The sequence below is a fragment of the Pteropus vampyrus genome, unplaced genomic scaffold, assembly GCF_000151845.1.
Source record: "Pteropus vampyrus isolate Shadow unplaced genomic scaffold, Pvam_2.0 Scaffold94, whole genome shotgun sequence".
In the NCBI taxonomy this organism is placed as follows: Eukaryota; Metazoa; Chordata; class Mammalia; order Chiroptera; family Pteropodidae; genus Pteropus; species Pteropus vampyrus.
The window spans coordinates 3808957-3833538 of NW_011888875.1; the positions used below are offsets into that span (position 1 = coordinate 3808957).

General features: G+C 44.0%; 1 protein-coding gene across 1 annotated transcript in view; it reads left to right on the forward strand.

The window, feature by feature from the left end:
- Positions 1 to 24582, forward strand: part of CTNND2 (catenin delta 2) — a 700986-nt gene that overhangs the window by 381768 nt on the left and 294636 nt on the right. Inside the window, exons 9-11 of the mRNA XM_011364122.1 lie at positions 398 to 595; positions 17719 to 17903; positions 18389 to 18446. Coding sequence (XP_011362424.1) covers positions 398 to 595; positions 17719 to 17903; positions 18389 to 18446 — 441 coding nt within the window. The remainder of the gene's footprint in view (positions 1 to 397; positions 596 to 17718; positions 17904 to 18388; positions 18447 to 24582) is intronic.

A 24582-nucleotide genomic window follows, 5' to 3' on the forward strand; every position in this document is an offset into this window, starting at 1 on the left:
TTTTTTTTTTAACTTTACATTGACTTCTTCTTAGGCAATTCCATTATTTGTTACTACAGAAATCTTTTCTGGGTCTCACAGTCATCCTGTGTGATTACTGTCACCCACTGCTCCGTGTCACTTGGAAATTTGAAAGGCATCCATATGCGTCTTCGGTGAAGTTTTTATCAATACGTAACCAGAGTTGCCCCGAGGGTGGAGCCCTGCGTCTCTCATTCCTCTGGACTGTTCGCTCCGGGTCCATCTGAAGGTGCCCGATATGTTCTAGCTCGCACCTCCATGTGTGGATATTTTTTACTTATAAATTATGAACAGAGTGTATTACTTCCCTAAGGCTGCCGTAACAAATCATGACAAACGGGATGGCTTAAACCAACAAAATTTTATTCTCTCGCAGTTCTGGAAGCGAGCAGTCCAAAGCCAAGGCGCGGGTGCAGAGCCGGCTTCCGAGGGCTCTGGGCGAGGCGTCTTCCCGGCCTTTTCCAGCGCCTGGTCGCCCAGGTTGTCCCTGGGATCGCGCGTGGCTCCGTCCCATCTCGGCTTCGCGTGGGCTTCTTCTCCTTGTCTCGGTGTCTCCTCCCGTCCTCTCTTAAGGGTACCGGTCATTGTGTTTAGGGTCCACTTTAATCCAGTGCGACCTTGTCTTAACTAATGGCATCTACAAAGACCCATTTTCAATTAAGGTCATATTCTGAGGTTCCAAGTGGACGTGAATTCTGGGGAGACACGATTCAACTCAGTACACATGCTGTAGTGCAATTTACACTATCAACTACCTGGACCCTAAGGGCAGAACTGAAAACGGGGTATGTTAAGAGATAAAGCAACGTAATAAAAGGTTTTTATTTTAGTTTACATTTCTAACCATAAAATCCTCTCTTTAGAAAGAGGACTAGTCTGGAATGTTAGCCCTGAGCTTGCAATCACTGCTTGTACCGGTTAAGGCTGGTGTTAATCGCTCCCGGCAGCAACAGGCGGGGAAGCTTCACCATTGTTTGGCTTTTGGACATGTTTGAGTTATAGTGCCGTCTTGTTCATAGTGTGAGGGTTAGTTTAAAGCTAGATAATAGGATCCAGAAGTCCCCAAGGGCCAACCCACATCAATAGCCAAGAGGAGCCTCAGGTGGGGGCCCGAATAAGCAAGGGTATCACTGTCAGCCCCACCATGTTAAACTTCCAGGAGAAGACAGCGTCGTCTGAAACGCGGACCCAGTGAGACGGCCGGGTCAGTCCATGGAGTAAACACGACAGCCCTTTATTTCTCTGTTTTGTTTAGGTAAATAAGTGGGTGGACATGCGAATGCTCTCCCCTCTGACCCCTGTGGCTGACCTTGTGCAGCCCTGTGGCGCATTTTCTCCCCGCGCTCCCGTGGCACTGGAGGGAGCCTGGGCTGCGTGGTGCTCCATTCAGGGGCAAAGGGCTTCTTAGCAGATTGGGATTCTGGTCCCGACGCGCACCTGCGCTCCCTCCGGGGTCTGCGTGAGCCAGTGGGAAGGAGAAAAGCCCTTCCTCCTGAAGCTGTTAGACGATGCAATGTGTGGAGCCCTTAAAGTCTCTGGGATGCCTGTACGTAGGGAAGAGGTACCCCGTGTGTAGGAAGGGCTCACAGTTACTGCCACGCGCCCTGCTGCAGCCCACCTGCTGCCGTCAGGAACACCTCACGGCCAGGTTCGGGTGGAGAATGGCACTGAGAAAGATTTGGGAGGAGTGGGTGAAGGCGTGGAGGCCTTGAGCTGCCTGGTTGGAAAGATGAAGAGAGGCCCTACTGGGAGATGGGGGGTGGGAGGCGTCTGGTGAGGCCCAAAGAGGCGGAGAGGAGGGGGAGGAGGGATATTTGACAGCTCAGCCCTCAAGGCCAAGAAGGAAATGGAAGACGGAAGGAAGGCTTCTCTGCAAAAGGACTTTTTTTTGTTTTCTTTAGCAAAAGCTGCCTTTTCCAGATTCTTTTTATCCATTTAAAGAAAAGTAACGTTTACGCACAGTACTTGTCTGTGCTAATATTGATTTTCCCATAGCCTGGAATACTCACTTTGCCTCCCGTCTTCAAAGTCACGTGTAGAAGTAAACATTTGCATTTCTAAACCAGCGACTAGTTCCAGTACCGGCCCCGCTTCATTTGTATTAAAGCGGGTCCTGGCAGGGGACCACCATGCCCCAGGGAAGAGTGATGCAGGCATGACCGATGAGTAACTGTACCCAGTTTCGATCAGTTGCTCAGTCGTTAGCAAGTTCTCCGTCAGATATGATAGTGGCAGCCTTTTGTGCTTTTCTGGCACACAGACATTCCTCTTGAGAACCAGCCCCTTCCTTCCCCTCAGTCCACGTGCTCTCAGTAAAACGGTTTAGAAGGTGGCCCAAGAGCTGACCCCCCACCGGGGCCCCCACCCACTAGCGAGGCTTATAGGAGGCTGAGAAACGCAACTCCACTTCGCAAAAGTGGGCTGTGTGCATTCTGGGCTTTCCTGCATCGTTTGGGGCAAAAGGCCCAATCCAGGCGAGCTAGAGCCACCAAGTAGGAGCAGAAGCTACTGTATATCCTGTCCTTCTTCTCGGTAGAGTCCCCTCCCTAGCACACAATTGTTCCCTCCCCCATCTTTCCTCTCCGGCCATGTGGTTGTGGGTTTGGTCTCCATTATGAAGCCAAGAATATTCGTCCTCGGTCCCTTAACTTGTGTCTCTAATGAATTATCGATGTATCTATCATATATACTTATATAGTTTTTCGAGCACTTTTCTTTAACTGTTCTACCTAAAACAAACTATACTCCCTATCCCAGGAAGAGAGATTATCTTGCCCCCAATTCAAAGCAATGAGACGTCCCATACAATAATTATCATGGAACCCTTGCCAGATAGTCTTATAGGAGAGACTCTGAATCTGCTGATACCGCCCAGCATCAGAGTATCTTGGATGCCCAGAAGTCAGAACTCTGTGAAATATCAGGCATCTTTTCTCTTCATCTTAAGGTCTCCAGTAATGATAACTTCTATGATAACATCTAAAAATAAAAGTAACTAGTGGTTTAAAGGAATGACGTATCGAATTGCAAAGTGAAACAAATAATTATTTTGGAATATTATTATGCTCTACGTATATTACTTTAGCTAGTAATTCACATTACCCCTGCTTCATGGTTAATCCCGTTGATGGGTGTGACATGTGTCTCTTGGATTCCGACATGCTCATACTGAAAAGAGAGCGAGATCTTGCAGGCGAAGTCCTTCCTTCCACCAGTCACTTAGGATGACGCAGAGCCCTAAGACGAGAGGGAGGAGATAGAGCTCTCTCTCCATCTTCATCGTGAAGCAACTGATCACAATATTGAAGAGCACAGTAGGAGTGTGAGTATCCAAATGGCGCCCCTGGGAAAGAAGCCGAGAACCAAAAACAAGGGCGCCTCTTGCCCTGAAATCTCGTGGAAAATTAGAGTGACTCAGGCAGGAAGCTCCAAAAGTCAGTGTCTCCGCTTTGGTGCACTGTCTCTGTGTCACATCAGTGTGCTCCTTACTCACTCCCCACTCGATGCCTGAAGAGCGTGAAAATGGTCAACAGCGTCCCTCTCCCCGGGGTGAGTCCCACGAGCGGGCACCCTCGCCAGGAAAGGAGAAACCAAGAAAATGAAAGGTGAGAGAATCGGCTCACTTGGTGGGTCCAAGGACTGTCGTCTTCTTGGGGGAATCTCGACAGCCCTAGATTTGATTTTATTAAGGAAAGTGATAGATATATATACTATGATTATACATGTGTATGTATATGCTTAGATTGTGTGTGTGTGTGTGTGTGTGTGTATACACTTAGATCGTGTGTTTGTATGTATAGAGGCATAAATAATCTCTCTGCTTGTTGGCTCTGCACACATTTATCTAGACATAAGACCCACAAAACCAGCATAAGCGCACTGTTATTAATTTGCCAAAAGACACACAATAACAAGATTTCGATTCTCCTTCTTGCCTGTTTATCTTTCTGCTTTCTCAGCCCCTGTGCTTTGTTTTACCACTTTAAAAAAAGAAAAAAAAAGTCATTTAAAACATTTTTCATTCTTTAAATCAATGTCGATAGAATGTTAAAAAATAAAATATAAATTCACAAAATTAGAGAAATGCAAGATCTTTTTTCCTTCTAGGAATATGGATCCACCCCAGTAGCCATGAGTACATTAAAAAGCACGTTCAGATGTGGATTTCGTAGGCAACCCCAGAGCTGTGCTCAAACTGTTGAAATTACACACCATTTAAAGTGCTCTGTGCTTCTCAGAGAACTTGACCAGTTCTGAGCTTAAAGAAAGTCTCTTTTTTATTCTCCAACTTATGCTGCCGTATCGATCGAAAGCCTATTTTATTTTTAGCGAATCTCACCTAATTCATCCTTGTTTATTTTACCACAAGTGAAATTCTGAAATCCCCTTCGGTCATTTTTTTTGTACAAACCAGTTTTAGTATTTTTCTTGATGTCATGAGCCACTTTTCTTCACCATCTGACTTTGAACATTTAATGAAGGACAAAAATGGAGTACTCGAAACTTGTGTTGTCTTACGTGGCAGGTGGCAGTTGACTGTCGGTTGGTAACCAATGGAAGTGAATTTCCATTGTTTTTTGAGAGGTTTTACAGGTAACAATGATCATTAATTTGGAGGTACCGACATCTGTAAGAGAAAATGAGCATGTTATAGTAATAAAAAAGATATTTCAAACTGAAATTCCCATTGCTCATGATACATCACAGCTTGAGGGTCTAGTAACTTAAACTCTTATCTGCTGAAGATCACATTCACCTACCTTAACTGGGATGCCGAACCAAGTGTGTTCTAGAGTCCAGTTAATTTTATTAGGAGGAGGAGGAGGAGGAAGAAGAGGAAAAGAAGGAGAAGACATTGAGTGGGAAACATTTCTGCAATACAGAATGTTTTATTTATTTGCATGCATCTCATCGAGTAACACGTGTCCTCACTTAAAATTTTATACTAGAATGTGGCCCACAGGCCACCAGTTTGGAGGCTCTTTAGAGTTGAAGTCTCCACACCAAGAAAACACTGGTTGAGTTTGGTACCTGGGTTGTTTGCAGGGAATCCCCTAAAGTGAGGGCCTCAGTCTTCCCTCAGCTGCTCCAGGCCGAAGGGTACCACAGAGTGACTCTGGGGCGGTTCCCGCCGACTTCAGAACTTAGCACAGTGATCGCGAGTGTTTTGGGAATTCACATACTACTTATATGTCAAACTGTGTATGGGGTGCCCGCACCAAGTGGCCAGGCTTCTGCTTTGTAAATGGTCTCCTCCAAACACTGTCTAATACGGAAAGGTTCACGCGAAGTTACCTCGGAATACAGGATAGTCTTCAATGGCATCAGAGGTGCCTTATGATAAAAGGAAAGTTGGTTTCAGATGGATGTTTGGAAAACACTGGCTGAGAAGCCACAATGTGGCAGAAATCACTTCTCTGAACAAGCGAGTAATGTAAAATTAACTTAAGGTGCTCGCTTATGTGCCAGTGAGTACAAAGAAGAACCCCTGGCTTTTTATCTTGTTTACTTTGCCTGCATATACCGTTTGAACGTATTTGCTGAATGAATAAATGACTAGAATCATAATATTTCTTCTGAATGTTTTCATATATTTCAGAGCAGTAATAATATTCTAAAGTCTTAATCATTTCTGATAAATCTCCGTGTAACTCGCATGCTCCGTTGAATTAACAGTAATAAGCCAGCATCCTGTTACCCCCACCTCCTGGCGTTCACACCTTTGGGTGGTTCTCTGCCACCCAGATTCAGGGCAGCCTGTGTGACCAGCAGCATGCCGTGGAAGTGACAGTGTGTGACCTCTGTAGGGAGGGAAGCCAATGCCACATCTGCAGGCCCTCGTGCGGCCCCATGGAGAGGCCCACAGTGGGAGGGACCAACCTGCCTGCCATGTGAGCCGGCCACCTTCAGGGCAAACCCCCAGTGCCAGTCACACCTGTGGGTCTTCCAACTTCGATCCCAGACACTGTAGAGCAGATGACACACCCTTGCTCTTCCCCGTCTCAAGTTCCTGCACAGAGGAACCTTGAGATTATAAGCGATGCTGACTGTCTTCAGCTATTGCGTTGTGAGGTAGTTTGTTAAACCTAATCTGACCTGTCATCTCACCAGAGTTATCAGCTTTTCCTTCCAATATCTCCTGGGAAACTCCCTTTCCCTTTTCTTATTTAAAAGAAAAAAGCCAAAACGTGACAACAAGCTAAATATTTATCAATAGACGAGTGGATAAACAAAATGTGGCCAGTACACACAATGGAGTATTATTCAGCCTTAAAAAGGAGAGAACATTCTGACACATGCTACAACATGGATGAACCTCGACGACCTTATACTAAACTCAAGAAGCAAGTCACAGCAGGACAAATACTGTATGATTCCACTTGCGTGAGGTACTCAGAGTAAAATTCCTAGAGACAGAAATCAATACTGGTTACCAGGGGCCAAGAGGAGGGAGTTAGTGTTTAGCAGACACAGAGTTTCGCTTTGGAAATATCAAAAAATTCTGGACCAAGAAAATGGTGATGGCTGCCCAGAAACACTAATGTACTTGATGCCACTGAATTATGCACTTAAAAAATGGTTAAAATGGTACATTTTACGTTATGTATATGTCGCCACAATAAAAAAAAAAAGAAAATCAAAGAAGGAAAAAGAAAAGAAAGAGCCAGCTACAGGCCGTCTAGGCATGACTCTTTCAGAGGGAAGCCAAGGCCATATGGAGGAGCTGCAGACAAAAGTCACGGGGACAAAGCATGAATAAAAGTGGCTCCACGGATCCTGAGCTTGAGCCCCTGTGACACAGTGCCTTCGCCACTCTGCGGGGGGCTCCGGAGCCCATTTTTAAGGAGAACATACACAGCGTCCTAGCCCACTTATTACTTGCCAGTCCTTTACCTAAGTAAATTCTATAATCTTTTGTCCGCATCTTCTTTGTTTAAATAATAATAAATCACCTAATGTAGTATCTGTTAGCCTCAGTTCAAATAATGAATGTGAAGTGCTTTTTAAAGTTGACGATACAACATTATTCTATAGAATAAAAATAGTTATTAATATTATTTGAGAAACGGTCCCATGCGGTGATCAGTTTTAAGTGTGTTCGTTCTTTCATCCAGCAGATATTTACTGGGTACCAGCAGCCACCAGGCAATGTTCTGGGCACTAGAAACTTCTGGATAGGAGAGATGAGATAGGGATATTACCTAGGAAATAAATAGGAAATAATCTCATTTAAAATCATATAAACTTTGAAATAAATTGAATTTAAACTGAAACTATCCACTACAGTTTATTAAAAATTTCCCTCAGTAACCAACTCTGCCAGCTACCACATAATTCTGTTTTCGTAACCTCGTGCTCCTGATTCTGTTTTGTGACTTCTGCGGGGTTACTTCCCCTTCGCACTGAAGATGAAGGCAGCAGCTGATCCCCAAAGGCCCTAACTCAGAAAGCCTTCACCCAGCACAAAGAAAGCAGACAGGAAAAAACACATCCCATTTTTCCCAGGATGCAAGAGAACCCCTCTTCCTATCTGTTCTTGATAAAGAAGTCTGCTGTATTTCAGGCCAGGCTATTTTATATTAGAAAAGAACTCCATAAAATAAGTGGCAATTAACATCTATACTGCAGTGAAAATGCTTCTGAGACTAACAAAGAAAACATAAAGCATAGGCTCTTTTAGATAAACTCAAATGTTTCTACAGCGAGCCTCCTAAGGTATTTGCTGTGTTTTGTTTAGAAGATTACTAAAACATTAACAGACTTAAATTTAGCAGAAATCAGCCTGAAAGTAATAGACAGTATTGTTAATAGTGTAAAAGTGGCCATTAGGAGCACAAACGCTGGATGTGTTTGCTAGGCAGTGTGTCTGCACTGGCATCTGTACACACACACACGTGTGCACGCACACACGCATACGCAGGCTAGACTTGCTCTGTTTAAGTAATGGGGAACCCTTGACGACTATCAATTTTGGTTTGTATCCATTGGAAAGGAAAGAAGTTTGTTCGATTGCCCTGCACTGTTGCTTTAATAAAAATAAAGGCAAAGCACGCAACACAGAACAGGTCCTTACACTCCTCGGCACGGATCGTGTGCATCACTGAAGCCCGCACCATCTACCGAAGCGCTTGTGTGTAACATGCACATGAGCTCATTCACCGCAACAAGCGCTTTACAGATTGCAAGGAATAAGAATGCACCCTGGTCATCTCTGTCAATAGGAGCTTGTTGTAAGTCTCCAGAGGGTTTGAAAGGGACAGGAAGCTGCCGCTGCAGCCTCAGCCAGGCAGGTCGCATTGAGAACCAGGTCACGGTCCTGGGTACAAAAGCTGCTTTGGGGCCATGGCAGGAACCCTAAGCATGGCGCTGAGAAGTGAGCTTCCGTGATGTGGGGCGTCCCTGCCCGTGCCCCCTGCGTCCCTCTGCCTCCTCCTCCTCGTCCCCGTCCTCGGCTCTCAGCACTGACTGCCAAGGCTGCCGCTCTTCCTGCCTCCGCCCTGTCCTCTCTCCACACCTCCCCAATTGTGTGTCAGCCTTAAGTCGCCTTGAATTCACACTTGCTCAAGAAGGCTGCTGAATTGGGTCCCCCCAAATTCACATGTTCAAGGCCCGGTCCCCGGTACTTTAGAATGTAACCGTATTCGGAGAGAAACTCTTTAAAGAAGTGATTAAGTTCAAATGAGGCTGTCAGGGTGAGTCCCTAATCTAATGTGACTGGTGTCCTTATAACGGAAAAGGCCGCGTGAAGGTACACAGAGAAGGTGATCAGCTGCAACCAAGGCCTCTCCAGAGGCCTTAGGGGAAAGCTAACCTGTTGGCACCCTGACCTTGGACTTCTAGCCTCCAGAACTGTGAGAAAACAGATTTCCAGCCTGTGGTATTTCGTTAACGGCAGCCACTAGCAGAATGACTAATTAAGAGATGATGTTTGTTGCCACAGGTGGGTGTTTGGGGTAAAACATGCTGTATGCACCTCACGCCACAGGCCGCCTCATCTGCCACCCCTCTAGGCAGGGTTGCCTTCAGATCGGTGGGAACCCCACTGGCATTCAGCTGTGGCAGGGTTCCCCAGTAACCTTTGCATTCGCCTCCTCAAAGGAAAGCATTTGGGGTGTGTTAGCCGCTCTCAGAAGGCCCGGAGGGAGGCGGTTTAGCTGGCCAGTCATTTTGCTCATCTAAATCAACCTTTTCTGAAGATGAATTTTGAATAGTGTTTAAAATACCACATGCAGATGAACGTATTATACATTATCCTCTTGGAATTTGGAAAGATTTGTGAAGGCATGTTTCTTTAGAAAAGACAGCGATGCTGGAAAAATCGCAGGCAGCCGGAAAAGAGGGGACACCAAGACGGGAGAAGCCACAGGCGTGAGTCTGCAGGAGCTGAGCGGGGCTGAAGGGGACGGGGCTCTGTGGACGTCACTCATTCGTAGGGTCGCTGGGAGTCAGACCCAGTTTAAAGGCATGTAACACACAGGTTATAGAAAACGCAATTACAAAAGAAATAGAGTACTTTTTACTAGTTTCGCATGTGAATCGTAAACATACGAATAAACCAACCAAATATAATAAACCACTAGTGCTTTGGTAAATTGGATCTACCCACTTATGAAAATGGAATGTTTTCTACAAAACTAGACTGTCTCTCCCATTCCATTCCTTCCATTTTAAAATCACTGAAACAGTGTACTCAGTCTACCACGTTTCGAATTTTACATCAAAATATAGCTTTGTACTTAAAAAGTTACAAACACTACAATGGCCAAAACTTTAAACTTTCAAGTACCTCCTCCAAGAGCCTTGCTCGTCAAAGTATGGTATGGAATCTGGGTGCCCGTTAGAAATGTGCTTACTGCATGAGAATCTGCATTTTAACCAGGCATTAAATGGTTTACACCTATGCACATTAAAGTCTTAATCGCTGATCCGTAGTCAGAAACTTCTCTCAAACACCACATCTAGTTTATTGCAGGAGTTAGAAATCAGCCTATGACACTAAGATGTTCATCGTATTTGAACTTGCAGATGTGCTTTTTATTATATTGTGATATTGGTGACATAATAAGGCACTAGGATCATATGACTTTTGAAGTCATAGGGTTTTATTTTATCAAAAGTCTGAATTTAGGAACCCGGGTGCTCAATTTAATTAATAATGTGGCCAACAAAATTTAAACTCACTTTGCAAAACGTTTCAGCATGGGCTTTTGCAGACAAAATTTATTTTTTTAAATTTTCTCACTATCTTTATTTCTTACTTTTTCAATAAATATAATGTGACTATTACTCTGCGACTTTGTTTTATTCATATCATATGATGTCGCAGTCTTTTCTGTCAAAATGTCTACACTGATGTTATTCGTTTAACCATTGTATAGATGTAATACGATTTGCTTAATCATCCCCTCGTGTATTGTTTTCAAGTGCTCTTTTTGGAGAACCCTTTTATTTGAGTATTTCTTATCCTGGTATTGTAGTTTATGAGATGGTTCTATTCCCTCGAAAACCTTGAACTTGCCTTTCGAAGGTTTCAAGCAATTCCTCCTGGAGAGCCTTCCTCAGCAAGCTGAAGTCGTCTGAAATAATCATGCTAGAATAACGTGGACTTGCTCAGAGCCCGATTCTTTCCCCCGTCTTGGCCCTTAGCTGCCTGCCCTTGACCTCATTCAGACCCAGTGTAATACTCAGCCACGTCCGGTCTTCCCTGATTAACTTCAGCCCGTAGCACCCCTCTCCAGCCTGACACCCATCTACACGGACGTAGCCACGTTGTGCGACGTCGCGATTCAGTGCTGACTTTGTGGATGCCTTGTGCATGCTCTTTACAGATTAGCGGGCGCTCCTCGGTTGCTCAGCCACGTGCACTCTGCCAGTGTGGAGACGCTGGAGACCATTCTCTACAGCCAGGGCATGTCCCAGAGGATGTGTCAGCCTCACCCTGCAGCCAGGGGCCCTTTACCAGTGTAAGCCCCACCCACACCTACCGCCCAGCATCTGCATTTTCACACGATCCCCCAGCGATTCATTTCAAATTAAAGTTTGAAGCTCTGATCTGAGGGTCAGTGTTGCCCATCCATCTCCTTCCGCATCACTAAGGAAAGGCCTTCATAGTTCTTATACTGAGTTGTGCAGTTTGTACTCCCTGTGAAGAATCTGGGGCTAAGCTTTCAGGAAGCGTGGGGATCTAGAGAAAGTAAACTCTGAGCCACTGGCTTTTAGGCTGAGGGGGTGTGTCCCCAGGATGAGGGTCCCTCAGTGTTCCCAGGCAGTCCATTTCGAGACGGTCATCTTCGCCACTATCTATCTATCTTCCCATCACACATCCTTCCCACATCCCTTCTGGTGTCTCTTCCTCCTCTTTACAGATAAAGCCAACTTCCCGCTCACTCCAAACCTCACTGTTTATGTGAACCAGTTTTTAATAGTTGCCTCTGTAAAGGCCAAGTACAGGTGCTGACCTGTCTTCTCTTACAGAAAATAACATTCGTTCATGGATACACAGGCTGATTTTTTAAAACCTCACATCCATCTCATGAAGGGAGGCATTTTCAATACAGTGTTTTATGTTTAACGGCGTATCAAAACTTGTTTGCTTTAATAATCATATATGTTTTGATTGGTCGCATGTTAATACTATCCATGATGACACCTCAGTCCAAAAGAAAAAATTAACAGTGATGTCTTTATGTTCGCAGGAGATAAAGGAGAAGGGTATAGTAAATATACGGATGTATTTATGTGTTGTTTTAATGAAATACCGACAGTCTTTTGATCTCTCGGATGTGATTATTTTAAAGAGAAAAACCATGGCGTTTCCTTCAACAACTGAGATTGCTTCATAATCTCAATTTTATTGGGTCAAGCTCTGAGCCTTTCATTAAGCCTACAAAGGAAAATAAAATTTCTAAAGAGTTCCATTAGGCTTGACCTTTGAACCAATTTCTCAGAAGTAAGAAAGAAAATGCAGAGTAGAGTTTCTCTGAAACACCAATTTGGGCAGAGAGGGTTCGTTCTTGCCATCCGACTTTGATTTCCATTTAAGGCTTTCACTCTTTAGAAAAAAAAAAAAGAATCATGTGTTAGGTTGAAAGCTGGAAAAATTCAACTTGGCCTTGAGTTTTCTGAGAAATCGGCAACCCATTTCCTAGCAAATTTCAGGAGCAAACCATTTTAGCCACAGAACAAACAGTTTCTTTCAATTAATACACAGCAAATGAGGATGTCTGGGGTTCCTTTTAAACAATGGGCCAACTATACTTTCCCCCATTCTGTTACCCTGAGAGCAATGGCAGGCTGCCCTCAGGCTGAGAAGCCTTGGGTGTTTCATCTTTTCAAGAAAGCCAGAATTCTTCCTGGCCCGTAACCTGAGGCGCCCCGATCCTGTTAGGACAGACACCATTTAGGGTTTTTTTTTGTTTGTTTTTTGGGGGGGCTTTTTTGTTGTTTGTTTTTTTGTTTTTTTGGGGTTTTTTTTTCAAGACTATTAGAAAAAGGGAAGCAAAGGGAAATATTTTCAAATACTTTCTAGACCGCTCATGTAAGTAGGGCACGCTTTCTTTCAGCCATCACTGCAATCGATGGGGAAAAGACTCTTTCAACAAGTTTCCACGAGAAAAAAAAAGAACAGGAGTTTCCTTTCTGATAACATGCCCTTGAAGGTTTTCCCTGCTCCGTTTCAAGTGATAACTCTTGGAGAATACGTAGGCTGTGACTTAGAGAATGTTCTAGAGTGCGAGGGAAAGGGTGTTGCGTGTTAGTGTTACACATCAGGATTTCAGTCTGACGGGGATTAGAACCTGTAAAATGGTTTGGGTATGATTCTTTATCATCGTTTTGGATCATTTTGGTATTTGGCATATGGACGCAAGAATAGGATTCCCTGTGCTTGTCCAGAGTCCCTTCTGCCCCCAGCGACCACTGGAGTCAACGCAGAGCGTAGTCAGGAAACGTGAAGGTGGTGTCAATCAGATTTTAGGGGACCCAACATCAAGCTCAGGCTGGTCCACCTGTCACCTAGGAGCTGGCCTTTTCTAGATTGCCAGTTTCTATCTTGTACCCAACTTCCAGTTACCAGATGATGACACGCTTCTCTTGGCCTAAGCCCCACCATGAAAATGCAGCACCTCAACTCAGTGTGTCTAAGGTAAGGTGCTTACTCTGCTCTGGTGAGTCCTGTTCCTTCTGGAGACTGGAATCCTATCCTTGGTTAGGACCTCGCTCCTTGCTGGTCAGAATTCTCTGCTGTCATCTGCTTACCAGCCCATGGAAAGCTGATGGCCCCCCTGCTCAAGGCCCACCTGCACATCTCGTACCCCCAACACCGGAAATCCTCTATGGAGCGTCATGTTTGAATCTATTGAATAGTCGTTCCAGACACCTCCAAAGCATTACATCTCATCTCCAAAGCCCCTAAATCTGTTCCGATTCCTTGAGTCTGTGCTCTGTGCAGCCTTCTACTTTTTGAGCTAAAAACCTGGGCAGTGTCTTCAAGTCCACCCTTCGTCACAAATCACAAAATTTGGTCATGACTTTATTTCTGAAATATCTCACTCATGGAGGCTTCCCCCCACCCTGCTGTTCCCTGAATGCAAACCCTTGTCATCAGTTACTTGAAAAGATGCAGAGCCTCTCACCTGGTCTCACCGACCCCCAGCTCTCCCAGGTCTAGGCTTCCTCGTCCCAGCTATGAGAAATAAGAGTCTCTTCCCAGTTTTGTTCCGTCTCTGTGATTCTCCTGCCTGTGTCCCAGCGTCCGCCATCATAGGAGACGCCACGCCCTTGCAGACTTGGAGAATCGTAGGCTGTTCATATGCTCTACTCTCAACCGAAAGGCCCTTTCTCCTTTTTACTTCTGGAAGATTCAAATCATTCTCCGAGTTTCGGATATGATCTCTTTTGCCTCTCTCTGTGCTCCCCCTGGAGGGTCTGCGAAAACCTGCAGATCTGTGCGAAGACAGGAAGGAAGGGAGAAAGGAAGAGGAAAGACAAGTAAAACACGGCCTGCATCATTCGAGAAATCTCCAAGTGAAAAAGATGATTCAGAGAAGTGGAACCTTGGCGAATGCCCAACTCCCTCTCTCCCTCTCTCTCTGTCTTTCAATAAAAATGTTTGTTAGCACATGGAAAAGAAAGTACGGACAATTAAATAGCATCATATTTAACAATTAAATAGCATCATATTTAACAATTAAATAGCATCATATTTTTACCCACATTGAGTAATGACAAGGCAATGTCTTTTAGGTTTTTTAATGAAGTTCTTCAATTTAAACTTTCGGGTCTATTCCTAGACGTGATAGATATTTATTTCAAAGAAAAGCCCTTGCAAAGGTTTCTTCTTACGTTACTGCAAAGATGATACATTTTTTAAAGCTATCCGAAAGGTAAGGGAAAGGTAAACATAAAGCCTGACGTATCTGGGTGAAACGTGAAATGAATGTGTCAGCTGTGACCCTTATTGGTTGCTCTCAGTAAGTCTTCAGGGCGTGCTGTTTCCATCTCAAAAACAGGGAACAAAGTCTTCCCACTTCCTTTCAAAATGGTGCCTTTGGACGGAAGGGCCATGCAGAGCGACTCACCTAGTTACCTGTCTCCACTGGTTTCTCATCATAGGTCATGTGGCTCGTTGACTTTCGAGATACTTTGAATTTAAGAGTCAGAGGGTGTGAGAGAAAAAAATCAGAACTACATCGCATGTGCTAAAGTGGAGTCTCATGCATCCGTGAAATAAATTACCTGGGCAGTGGACACGATTGTTGACAAATTATCACCTCTGCTCACAGAACTGTAGACCATATTATTCTTTGCTCTCTAATCTCTAAGTTTACACGTATATCTTTCAACAAAATGCCCACGGCCTTCCCCAGGGTGTATATGTCTGCATACGCAGAGTAGGCACACATAGGAGTGTTTCAAAAGTATTTAATTCATTTAAAAAGATCACGCATGTGCTTTGTTACCTGCCGAAGGAGATCACTCATGCTTTGATAGAAACAAATTTTGACTTTGAATATGTTTTGTTCTATACCGTATACATTTTTAAGTCTCTTGCTTGTAATAAAATACTTTTTTATCCTACAGCTGTCAAAATGAGAAGAGCTTACATAGTGTATGCATTCAAGAGTTCACTCAAAATACATGTTATTGAGCAATGTCATAAAATATTGAAAACAGGAATCACCCCAATATAACTTTACTGCTTTTACAGAGAGAGAAATGACATTTCAATGAAACTCTCACATGGGTTGGTGCATTAATGTGGCTAATCTTTTTGGAGGCAATTCACAAATGCTGATTACGTAATATTATGCAACTATGCCTTCATTATGCGACAGAGATTCTCTGCAGCAAATACTGTGACAACATTAAAATTCCAGAAATGAGTAAGATGTATCCACATCTTCGAGAAACTTTTTGGGGTGTCTGTGGGAAAATGACAGACAGATCTACAGTTTCAGTAGAAACTGTAAAACATGCTATGAAAATAGTAAGCACAGATGCTATGGGTGTCTGAGCGGGAGCATTCAGTGAGAACAGGAAGTGGAGAAGGCTTTTCGCTTTCCAGAGCAAACTGCATGGAAAAGAGGCAAATCCTAAGTCATGCTCATGATGAGTTTCTTGCAAAAGGAAGAGTATGGTACACATAGGGAGCAGAAGTTACCCAGCGTGGGACAGTCAGGTGTGGGGGGGAGGGGCAGGACGGGGCTCCACCAGGGAGCGCAGCGTGCGAGCCTTTGTGTTGTTCAGAAGGGCTTGGAGCTGGGGTGACGACACATGGTTAGATCTTTCTCATGTCACAACTCAAGGCCCCAGGGGGTGGGAAAAATTAGGTTGGATCTTGGAAGCTGGCCTCTGCTTCAGAATCAGACATGGGAGGACAGTGCTGTGAGCCAGCCTTTCATATTCAAGATCTGTCGACAGATGACCACATCTTGACCAGGCGCTTGCTCATCGTGTGAGTGTGTATATGTGCGTGTGTGTGTGTGTGCATATGCACACGTGTGTGTGCACACACACTTTCTATTTCTCCAATGTCCTTGAAACAAGACAAACTGTTCCTCACGCATTTCCCGTCTCTCTCTTTCAGCTCTGTTACTTTCCATTTTTAATGAACTTTTCACAATTCTAACTTTACATTTTCTTTACATCATTAGCAAAATGTCTCGTCTCGATAAGGCCCTAATATAGGATGGCTTTTACAACGTCAGGACTTTCTTAAATGGCAGTCTGGGCGGGCATGGTGGAGAAAGGTGTGATGTTAACAGTAAATCAGACCCGTTTGTCCCTGGCTTGACGGCTGTGGTTTGAACCTTTAAACCTGTGTCCATTTAGCGTCGTCATCTAGACAAAGCTTGGGGACGAACCCTGAGCCATGGGCTGGCATCCGCAGCATCAAACATTGTGGGCATTCTATGGAGTGCAGTACTGATTTGACATAATAATCTTTATTATCATACACAGCGTCGACAAATGACAAAAACGGAAGAGTGTTTCAATGTTATAAAGTCACTGTTTTGTAAAATATACATTATTATGTCAGTTTTGCTGATGGCTCAAACTGTTTTAATTCTCTTTTGCTTGGTGGTAGGTCCATTACCATTTTAGTTTTATATTACATGTATTAGAAAGGTGATAAAACTGATTTTTGGAATATGTTGTCAAGTTCTGCATTTTTTGAGATAAAAGGGACAATGTGTATGATTTTTTTAACACAGAAGACAATTTATTACATAAGGTTTCGAAGACATCTTCATGTTTATCAAGCTGATGAATACATTACATAAAGCTATGTTAAATTCTGTTTCTTTAATCTTAAGAATTGGTGTCACTTTTTAGAGTTTTTAAAGATTAAAGAGTATTTTTTTTAGTTTCACTTTATAATACTTTCCTTTTTAATTCTTGGGCCGGTCAAATGTTTAGTATTCCGTACTATTTCCTCACTCACAGAGGGTTTTTAAAACCGTAACTTAGTTTCTGGTTTGTCTGAGCACACTGATATCTAGATAAAAACCTACTTAAAAAAAGAATCAAAAAGCTGACAACCGAAGCCACTTTACTTATTTGAGTGAAAATAAAATATATTAATATTCCCAAAGAACTCTTTTCCTGCCAAAACCCATCAACTGAATTTATAAAAACTCAAGAAAAAAGAGAGTTACACAACACGTATTTGAACATCAATTCATTTCCTTTTCCATACCTGCTTTTCTTGGAAGTGGAGGACGGCAGTGAACGTGCATTAGTAGTGCCTGTGACTAACGAGTTCTGGTGCAGACTCTGTGAGGACGCTAGAAACGGCCTGGCACTGTGTGCATTCCACCACAGTTGGCGTTCCAGAATATCCTATTCACGCACGTGCGTGCGCAGCTTCTGTCTGTGAGGCTGCCGTCCCGCCAGCTTCATGGAAATAGGAAACACTATCCATTTCAAAGACAAACATGATATGCTAAAATATACTGATCATAAGTTAAAGAGAATTCAAGTACGAAAAGTCGAATGTAATTGTAGATTTATTCTGCGATTTGTCATACGAAGACATTTGCAAATGGCTGGACAGGATTATTTTAAATAGGGTGTCCATTGACTGTACGTGTTAATTTACAGATATTCGTTTTGTATATTCTTCAAGATATCTTGCACAGAATCGTGGTGTAGGCATTTAACATTCTTTATTCGGCAAATATGTTCCGGCATCAGCCGTGGACTTGGCACTGATCCAGGGACTGCAACAGACACGGCTTCCGTTCCGCTGCAGTATTAAACCAAGAAATACTATGTCAGGTAGAGAGAACGTTCGGAAGAAAACGAAGCAGGGCAAGGAGATCCAGAACGAAGAGGTGGCTCCTTTACACAACGTGGTGGGGGACAGCCGGTCCACGGAAGTGACGTTTGCATGGAGCCCTGAAAGAGAGGCGGGTGTCACCCAGCAGATACCTGGGAGAAGAGTCCGAGCTGGAGAGACCTAGAGGTGCAAAGGCCCTGAGGCCCACACCTGGTGGGCACATGTGACCCCAAGGATGTGGAAGGCGGCACCCACAGGATTTATTTGCCGATGGATTGAATTTGTGGTTTGGGGAAAAAGAAAGCAGCGCAAGGACAACTGCAGTGGTTTCGTCCTGCGTGGCTGGGAGGAAGGAGGATCCCATTTCCTGAGATGGCGGGAAATTCCAGGAGATGTGCAGGCGGGAGGCAGGAGGAGGGGCCGGGTGGACACAGCTTGGGGCTTGTCCGTTTTAAGATACCGTTGTCTTTCCGAGTGGAGAAGGAGGAGACCCAAGAGAGTGCCATGTTCTGGAAGGCGAGACGAGAAAGTGGTTAAAGAAAGAGGAAAAGCGGATGCAGTCTGAGTGTCGTGTGCTGTTGACAGGACCAGTCCTATGACGGCCGAGAAGTGACTGTTGGATTTCACAGCACGAGGTTTGGAGGTGCAGGGGATGGGTGCTGAAACCCCAAACTCCTGGATTCACCAGAACATGGGCGAAGGAATGTAGGCATCGAGGGGAGATAAAAATCCGAGACAGCACGGTGTGCAGTCGAGGGTACGAGCCACCTCGATTGCAGTCTCGGCTCATCTGGGTGCTGCCTGGCATGACCTGGATGAGTCGCTTAATCTCTTTGCGACTCGTTTTGGTCAGATGTAAAATGAGGACAATAACAGCCCTTACTTTATTATTTACAATTACTGTATCGGTGTGTGGAGTAATTACATCGAAACAGTACCTGGCATTACATAGGTGTTTGCTGTCATTGCTGGTATATTATTATTGGTATTCTCATCACTATAGGTGTCTCTATGAATTTTTCTCTAGAGGAGGGAAGAGGAAGGAAAATGGCATAGTACCTAGAGGTTGTGTGTGTTTACTTGCTTTGCTTTATTTCAGATAAGAGACTTACAGCATGATTTAATGAGGACGGAAATGCCCCAGAGGAAGGATTAAAAATTTGTGGTGCAGGACAGAAGGGGGGCGATTGCTCTTGCATGTGAGAGAAGGAATGGATTTAGTGGAAACAAAGGGAACGGTGGCACTCTATCCGTTGTGACAGAAAGAAAGGCAGGGGAGGTGGGGACAGCCGTGGTTGGCTCAGAAGGTCTGGCGAGGAGAGGGCACCTCTTTCTGTTTCCTCACCGAGAAAAAAGCCGGGTTCTCAGCGGAGTGTGGAGAAGTGGGGAGCTGAGTGATCGCGGAGCGGGGTGATCGAGCAGCGGGGTGATGGAGGAGCGGGGTGATCGAGGAGGGGAATGATCGAGCAGCGGGGTGATGGAGCAGTGGGGCAATCGAGCAGCGGGGTGACGGAGGAGCGGGGTGATGGAGCAGCGGGGCGATCGAGGAGGGGAATGATCGAGCAGCGAGGTGATGGAGGAGCGGGGTGACGGAGGAGCGGGGTGATCGCAGAGCAGGGCGATCGAGCAGCAGGGTGGCTGCATGGACCGGAGAATCCGTATGGGGCTTCGGGGCAGGGCTGAGAGCCCACTCGAGGCGAAGGGCCGTAAACTAGAGGGAGGTCTGGTGGCTTTGGTGTCTGTCTCAAGTCAGGTTCAGGACTCAGGCAGCCAGCGGAGTGTCACCAGGCTGCGGCAGTTTCAGGGGACTGCGATGGAGAGACAGGAACGAGGAGGCGGTTGCGGCTGGATGCTGGAACAGGCTCGTGGGGAAAGCCCGGCTTTGGGGGCCTTGTGCAGGTGGCGGACAAGGGGAGGATCTGCACACGGGACATTCCTGTGTGTTGACAAAGGTGCCCTGAGTGTGCCAAGTCAGGGGGCATGAAACTCAGGTCTTAAAGTTCCACCGGGGGTGGCAGAGGACTCCCCAAGCGCCCCTGAGCACCCCATATGTGTTTTTGCCAGCGTCCAGCAAATCAGTCCAGCTCCTAACCGAGGACTCTGCTCAGCTTTGGCAGGGCGCAGGACAAAGAAGCATCAGAACCTGGTGTCCGGTGCCATAATCCACGTGGTCCTACGTTTGAGGTCATGGACTCTTTAAAGCATCTGACAAAAGCTATGAGCATCTTATCATTACCGACTTTGTATATGTTCAAATATGCTGGCAAAATTTCACATATAATTCCCATGTTATTTCCAGGCTAGGGAATCTGTCCATGGACCTGGGACCCCCTGGTATAAAATTATGTATTATATACTAGATATAAAAAATCATCATAATTTGGATATTATAAAACGGTGATATTTAGAATTTGCAAATAGTGTGGAAGATACTCTCTTGGCTAATAGGGATTAGTAGAAGTTAAAATATAGTTAAAAAGTACTTATAACTAACTCAAGAATTACACTTCAAAAAGACAAACTATAGATGACCCTTAAACGACATGGGTTTGAACTACAGGTGTCCAGTTATATACCGATTTTTTTAAATAAACACTGTAAATGTATTTTCTCTTCCTTATGATTTTTTATTAACATTTTCTTTTCTCTAGCTTACTTTTTTTTGTAAGAATATAAGACATAATGCATATAATATACACAACATGTGTTAATCAGCGGTTTATGTTATTGGTAAGGCTTCTGGTCAACAGTAGGCTCTCAGCAGCTAAGTTCTGGGGGAGTCCAGAGTTGAACACAGATTTTCAACCACTTAGGGGGATTGGCCCTGCATTGTTCAGGGGTCAGCTGTGCTAACAGGGGTGCGTAAAGGTTTACAAGCTGTTTGGGATCCGACCAGTGGATAATCTGCAATCTATTGCAGGGAAAAAGTAATGATACTTAGAAATTACTCAAGAACGTACATATCTAAGTGTGACTTCTGAGTATTAAAGTATTATTTGCGGCTGTAAGACAACTAGGTGTGACATCTCAATGTTATTTATAAATATGACAGGAATGTGTTATTATAATGTAAACCTTACTGGGCAGGACCAAATCAAGATTAGGAATTTTAACCATCCATTTTCATGGCCAAGGAAAGCCTGCCAGTCTGGACCAATGAGGACATCACTGAGCTAGAACACTGAAAACTGAAGTTTTTAATAACAGAACTCCAACATATTCTGTAAGATCAACTAGATCTCAAAATTTTTGAGAAGAAAAGTTGAAAAACTGAGTATTTCCATGACCTAGTTATCAAATCCAACTGATCCCTGATTTTCCTGCATTTTACATAAAAATATATAGTCACGTTTTTATATATAAAAAACACGTTTTAAACAAAATGCTGTTAATTATAATTTCTCAGTTATTCTACAAGGTTGTGCTAACATTGAGAATTCTAAAATAAAAATTGATATCAATTTTTACTATAAAATTTATTTAAATGCAAAAAAAGAAGTCAGCAATTATTTATCATTGCTTCAGTATTTTAGAAACATGGAGTATAAAATAACTTAAGGTCTCCGCTGACCTCTAAATTGTAGCATCTTTAAACTAATAAAATTATAGCAAAAAGCAGTACTCTTCCATTAAATAGTTTGACATATAGAATTATCCCATTATCTGCTCCACTTTTCAATGTTACTTATAAATATGATATAAATGTGTTGTTGTAATGTAAACCTTACCAGGTGGGACCAACCCAAGATTAAGAATTTTAACCATCCATTTCCATGGCCCATGAAAGCCTGCCAGTCTAGACTGATGAGGACATCACTGAGTGCTTTTTTGAAAACTGAATTTTGAAAACTTTGAGCTGATGTATTGCAATCCTGGTGAACCCTCAGTTACTAACATTGCCTGGTTATACTTAGTGTTCTTATTGTGACCACAACCTAATAGAAAAACTGGGAAATTGGAATTAATAAATAAATATTTTTCTTAATTAAAATATATGACACCCAATTAAATGTAAATTTCAAACAGTAAATTATTTTTAGTAGAGTATTACCCATGCAGGATTTTGGATTTACTGATTCTGGAAATGTATCAGTTGTTTATCTGAAATTCACATTTACCTGGGTGACCTATATTTTGTCTGGCTGTGTTTTATCAACCACACCTGGCTGCCTCCTTCCACATTATAGCCAAAGTATTTATTTCTTCAGCTGGAGAGGGAATCAAACACCAGATCTTCTCTGAACTTAAAGTTCAAACAGACATTTAAAAAGCGGTTATCCAAACTTTGGTGTACCCACAAGATTCCTCGATTTCGAAAGCCAAGCTGTGATTTAGATGGAGGAAGAAAACTCGTGGGGCCCTCAAACCCAGAGAGCAAGCGAGAATCCAGAGAAAACACAAGAGCAGATTGCCTACATTCTGGAAGGAAGTTGAAAGATTCAGTGAGAATCAGAAAGTCAAGAAATTGAGAAGAGACGAGCCCCGGGTTGTGGCTATGCTGCTGTGTGGGACCCCCACCAAGTTACCTAGGAGGCCCCACCCCCGCAATTCAGCCAGGGTGAGTAGGAGTTGAGTCATCGGAACCCCAGAAAGGGGTTAGGGGCTGTTTCCATTTGGAATTCTGGCAAGACCCATCCTCCTGGGCACTGGTACCAAGCAGTCGACTAGGAAGGCAGTGTGGCATGATGGGACCTCCACTTCCCCTCAGCCTGCAGGAGTTCCAGATATTTCCACAGGTCCCAGCTGAAGGGTCCAGAGTATCAAGGCCTTAGAAGAGGATCTTGGGACAGGAAGGCTGAGGAGGGTGTGAGTCTTGTAGCTGGAGCCTTGGATGGCCGCTGGGCCTGAGCTCCCTGGGGCGCAGTGGGCCCTGCTTCCTGCCGATGACCCAGGTCCTGCTCAGGGAGGACAGGAGAGGAAGGACACTCTGAGCAACGTGAGGATTTTCCTCTTGCTGACGGAATCGAAAAGCAGACATGTCTGTAAGAGTTGACTCTTAAGTGGAAAAGCACTACATTCTGAACAGGATGGAAAAAAGTGTCAGGCCCTGGCGAATACAAGCTCTGGACCAAATGAGAGTTTATTCAGAGGAAAGAGAAGGCAGTCACGTCTCCGCACCAGAGATTAGCAATGTTTAGATTTCACCTGCCTCATAGGGATGTGCTAGGACTCACGGAGCCGTAAACCACAGGCACTTTTGGGGCCCTGGGATTCTCCACGGAGAAAATGGAGTTGAAACTGCTTTTAATGGTGTTTTGAAAAGAAAATAAAGGTTTTCGGGAAGGAGAAAATGCCAAGCAAAATTTTGTTTAGAAAATACACTGAGTCCATGCAAAAAGCAAGTTGTCTAGGGCAGCGGAAGAGGCTTTGAGCGTATGTGCGTACGTGTGTGTGTGTGTGTGTGTGTGTACGTGCGTGTGTGTGTGTGTGTGTCACAGTGTGGAGGAGGCATGAGAGGGGAAAGAGAGGGAAGAAGATGGGTAAATCTGGACTCTATGGGTGACTTCCATATGGCAGAGCGACACAGCTTTTGTTTTTGAAAGCAAAGGACAACTCTCCAGGTGTCATGAATGAGGATTGACAGAATCAGAACTGAGTCGTAGGAAAATCACAGTGATTATAATGTGTAGGATGGAGTGAAGGATGGATCGGCGAGCTGTCACAAAAGATGACTTTGGGGTTTTAAACCTTAGAAAACAATGTTATAAATAGAAGCAGTGAAGGCAGAAGGAGAAATTAAGTTTGAGGGGAAGATAAGGATTCACTTTAGATGTGTCAAATCTGATATAGCAGTTCAGTCAATCAGCAAAGATGTTTTGAACACCTACTAGGTGCCGGGCCTGGCTTGACACTGGGGTAGGAATGAACATGGCACTGAAAGCATTCACAGTCCGCGGGGCAGGAATCCCAGTCCAAGTTAGCTGGGTTTATTTCTACCGAGGCAGAGGACGTGGCCCATTGGAAAGGCTCGAATATTCGTTAATGAATGATCCACGCGGGTTGTGGTACATCCGAACGGAAAGGTCTGAGCAATTACGTATGTCGTCTGAATTTGTGTCAGTATCAGTTGCTTCTGATTCTTTTTGCCTCGAATGAAGCTAAATTTATTTTTCAAAGTGAAAATGAAACCAAAACATATTTTTAAAATTAACATAGACTTTGCGTTGCGTGCCGCCCATCACTAAGTTTGAGTTTGCGATTAGCGGAGCCTGGGAAGAATTGAACCTACATTTCCTAAATCAGAATTGGCAAACTATAGCCTGCCGGTCAAATCTGGCCCACAGCCTGTTTTTTAAATAAAGTTTTATTGTAGCACAGCCACGCTCTTTTGTTCATGTACTGCTTTTGCACTATCGTGCGAGGGAGGGGCTGAGTAATGGTGAAAGACTGTGTCGCAAAGCTGGCTGATGCTTTACAGAAAAAGTTTGCTGACTCCTTCTAAATCAATACGTGAAAAGTCAGGAGTAGTTCATAAATGCGATAGATCGAATGCTTGCTTCCAAAAAATATATATAATTGTAATCTAAGCAGAGGGTCATGTGGTCCAGGCATATAATTTAGAACACAAATTATACAACATCTCAACATATAGGAATTAAAGCAGTGCTTTAAACAGGCAGCACTCTGAGTCCAATGTAATCATTGTACTTAAAAGTCATAAATATCCTTTATTCTGAAAATTTTTCTATAATTGACATTTTTGTATAGTTCAACCAAACTACTGATGTTTCCTTATAGAACCATAATTTTTTCCATAGAAAATTGCTTAGTGAGCACCA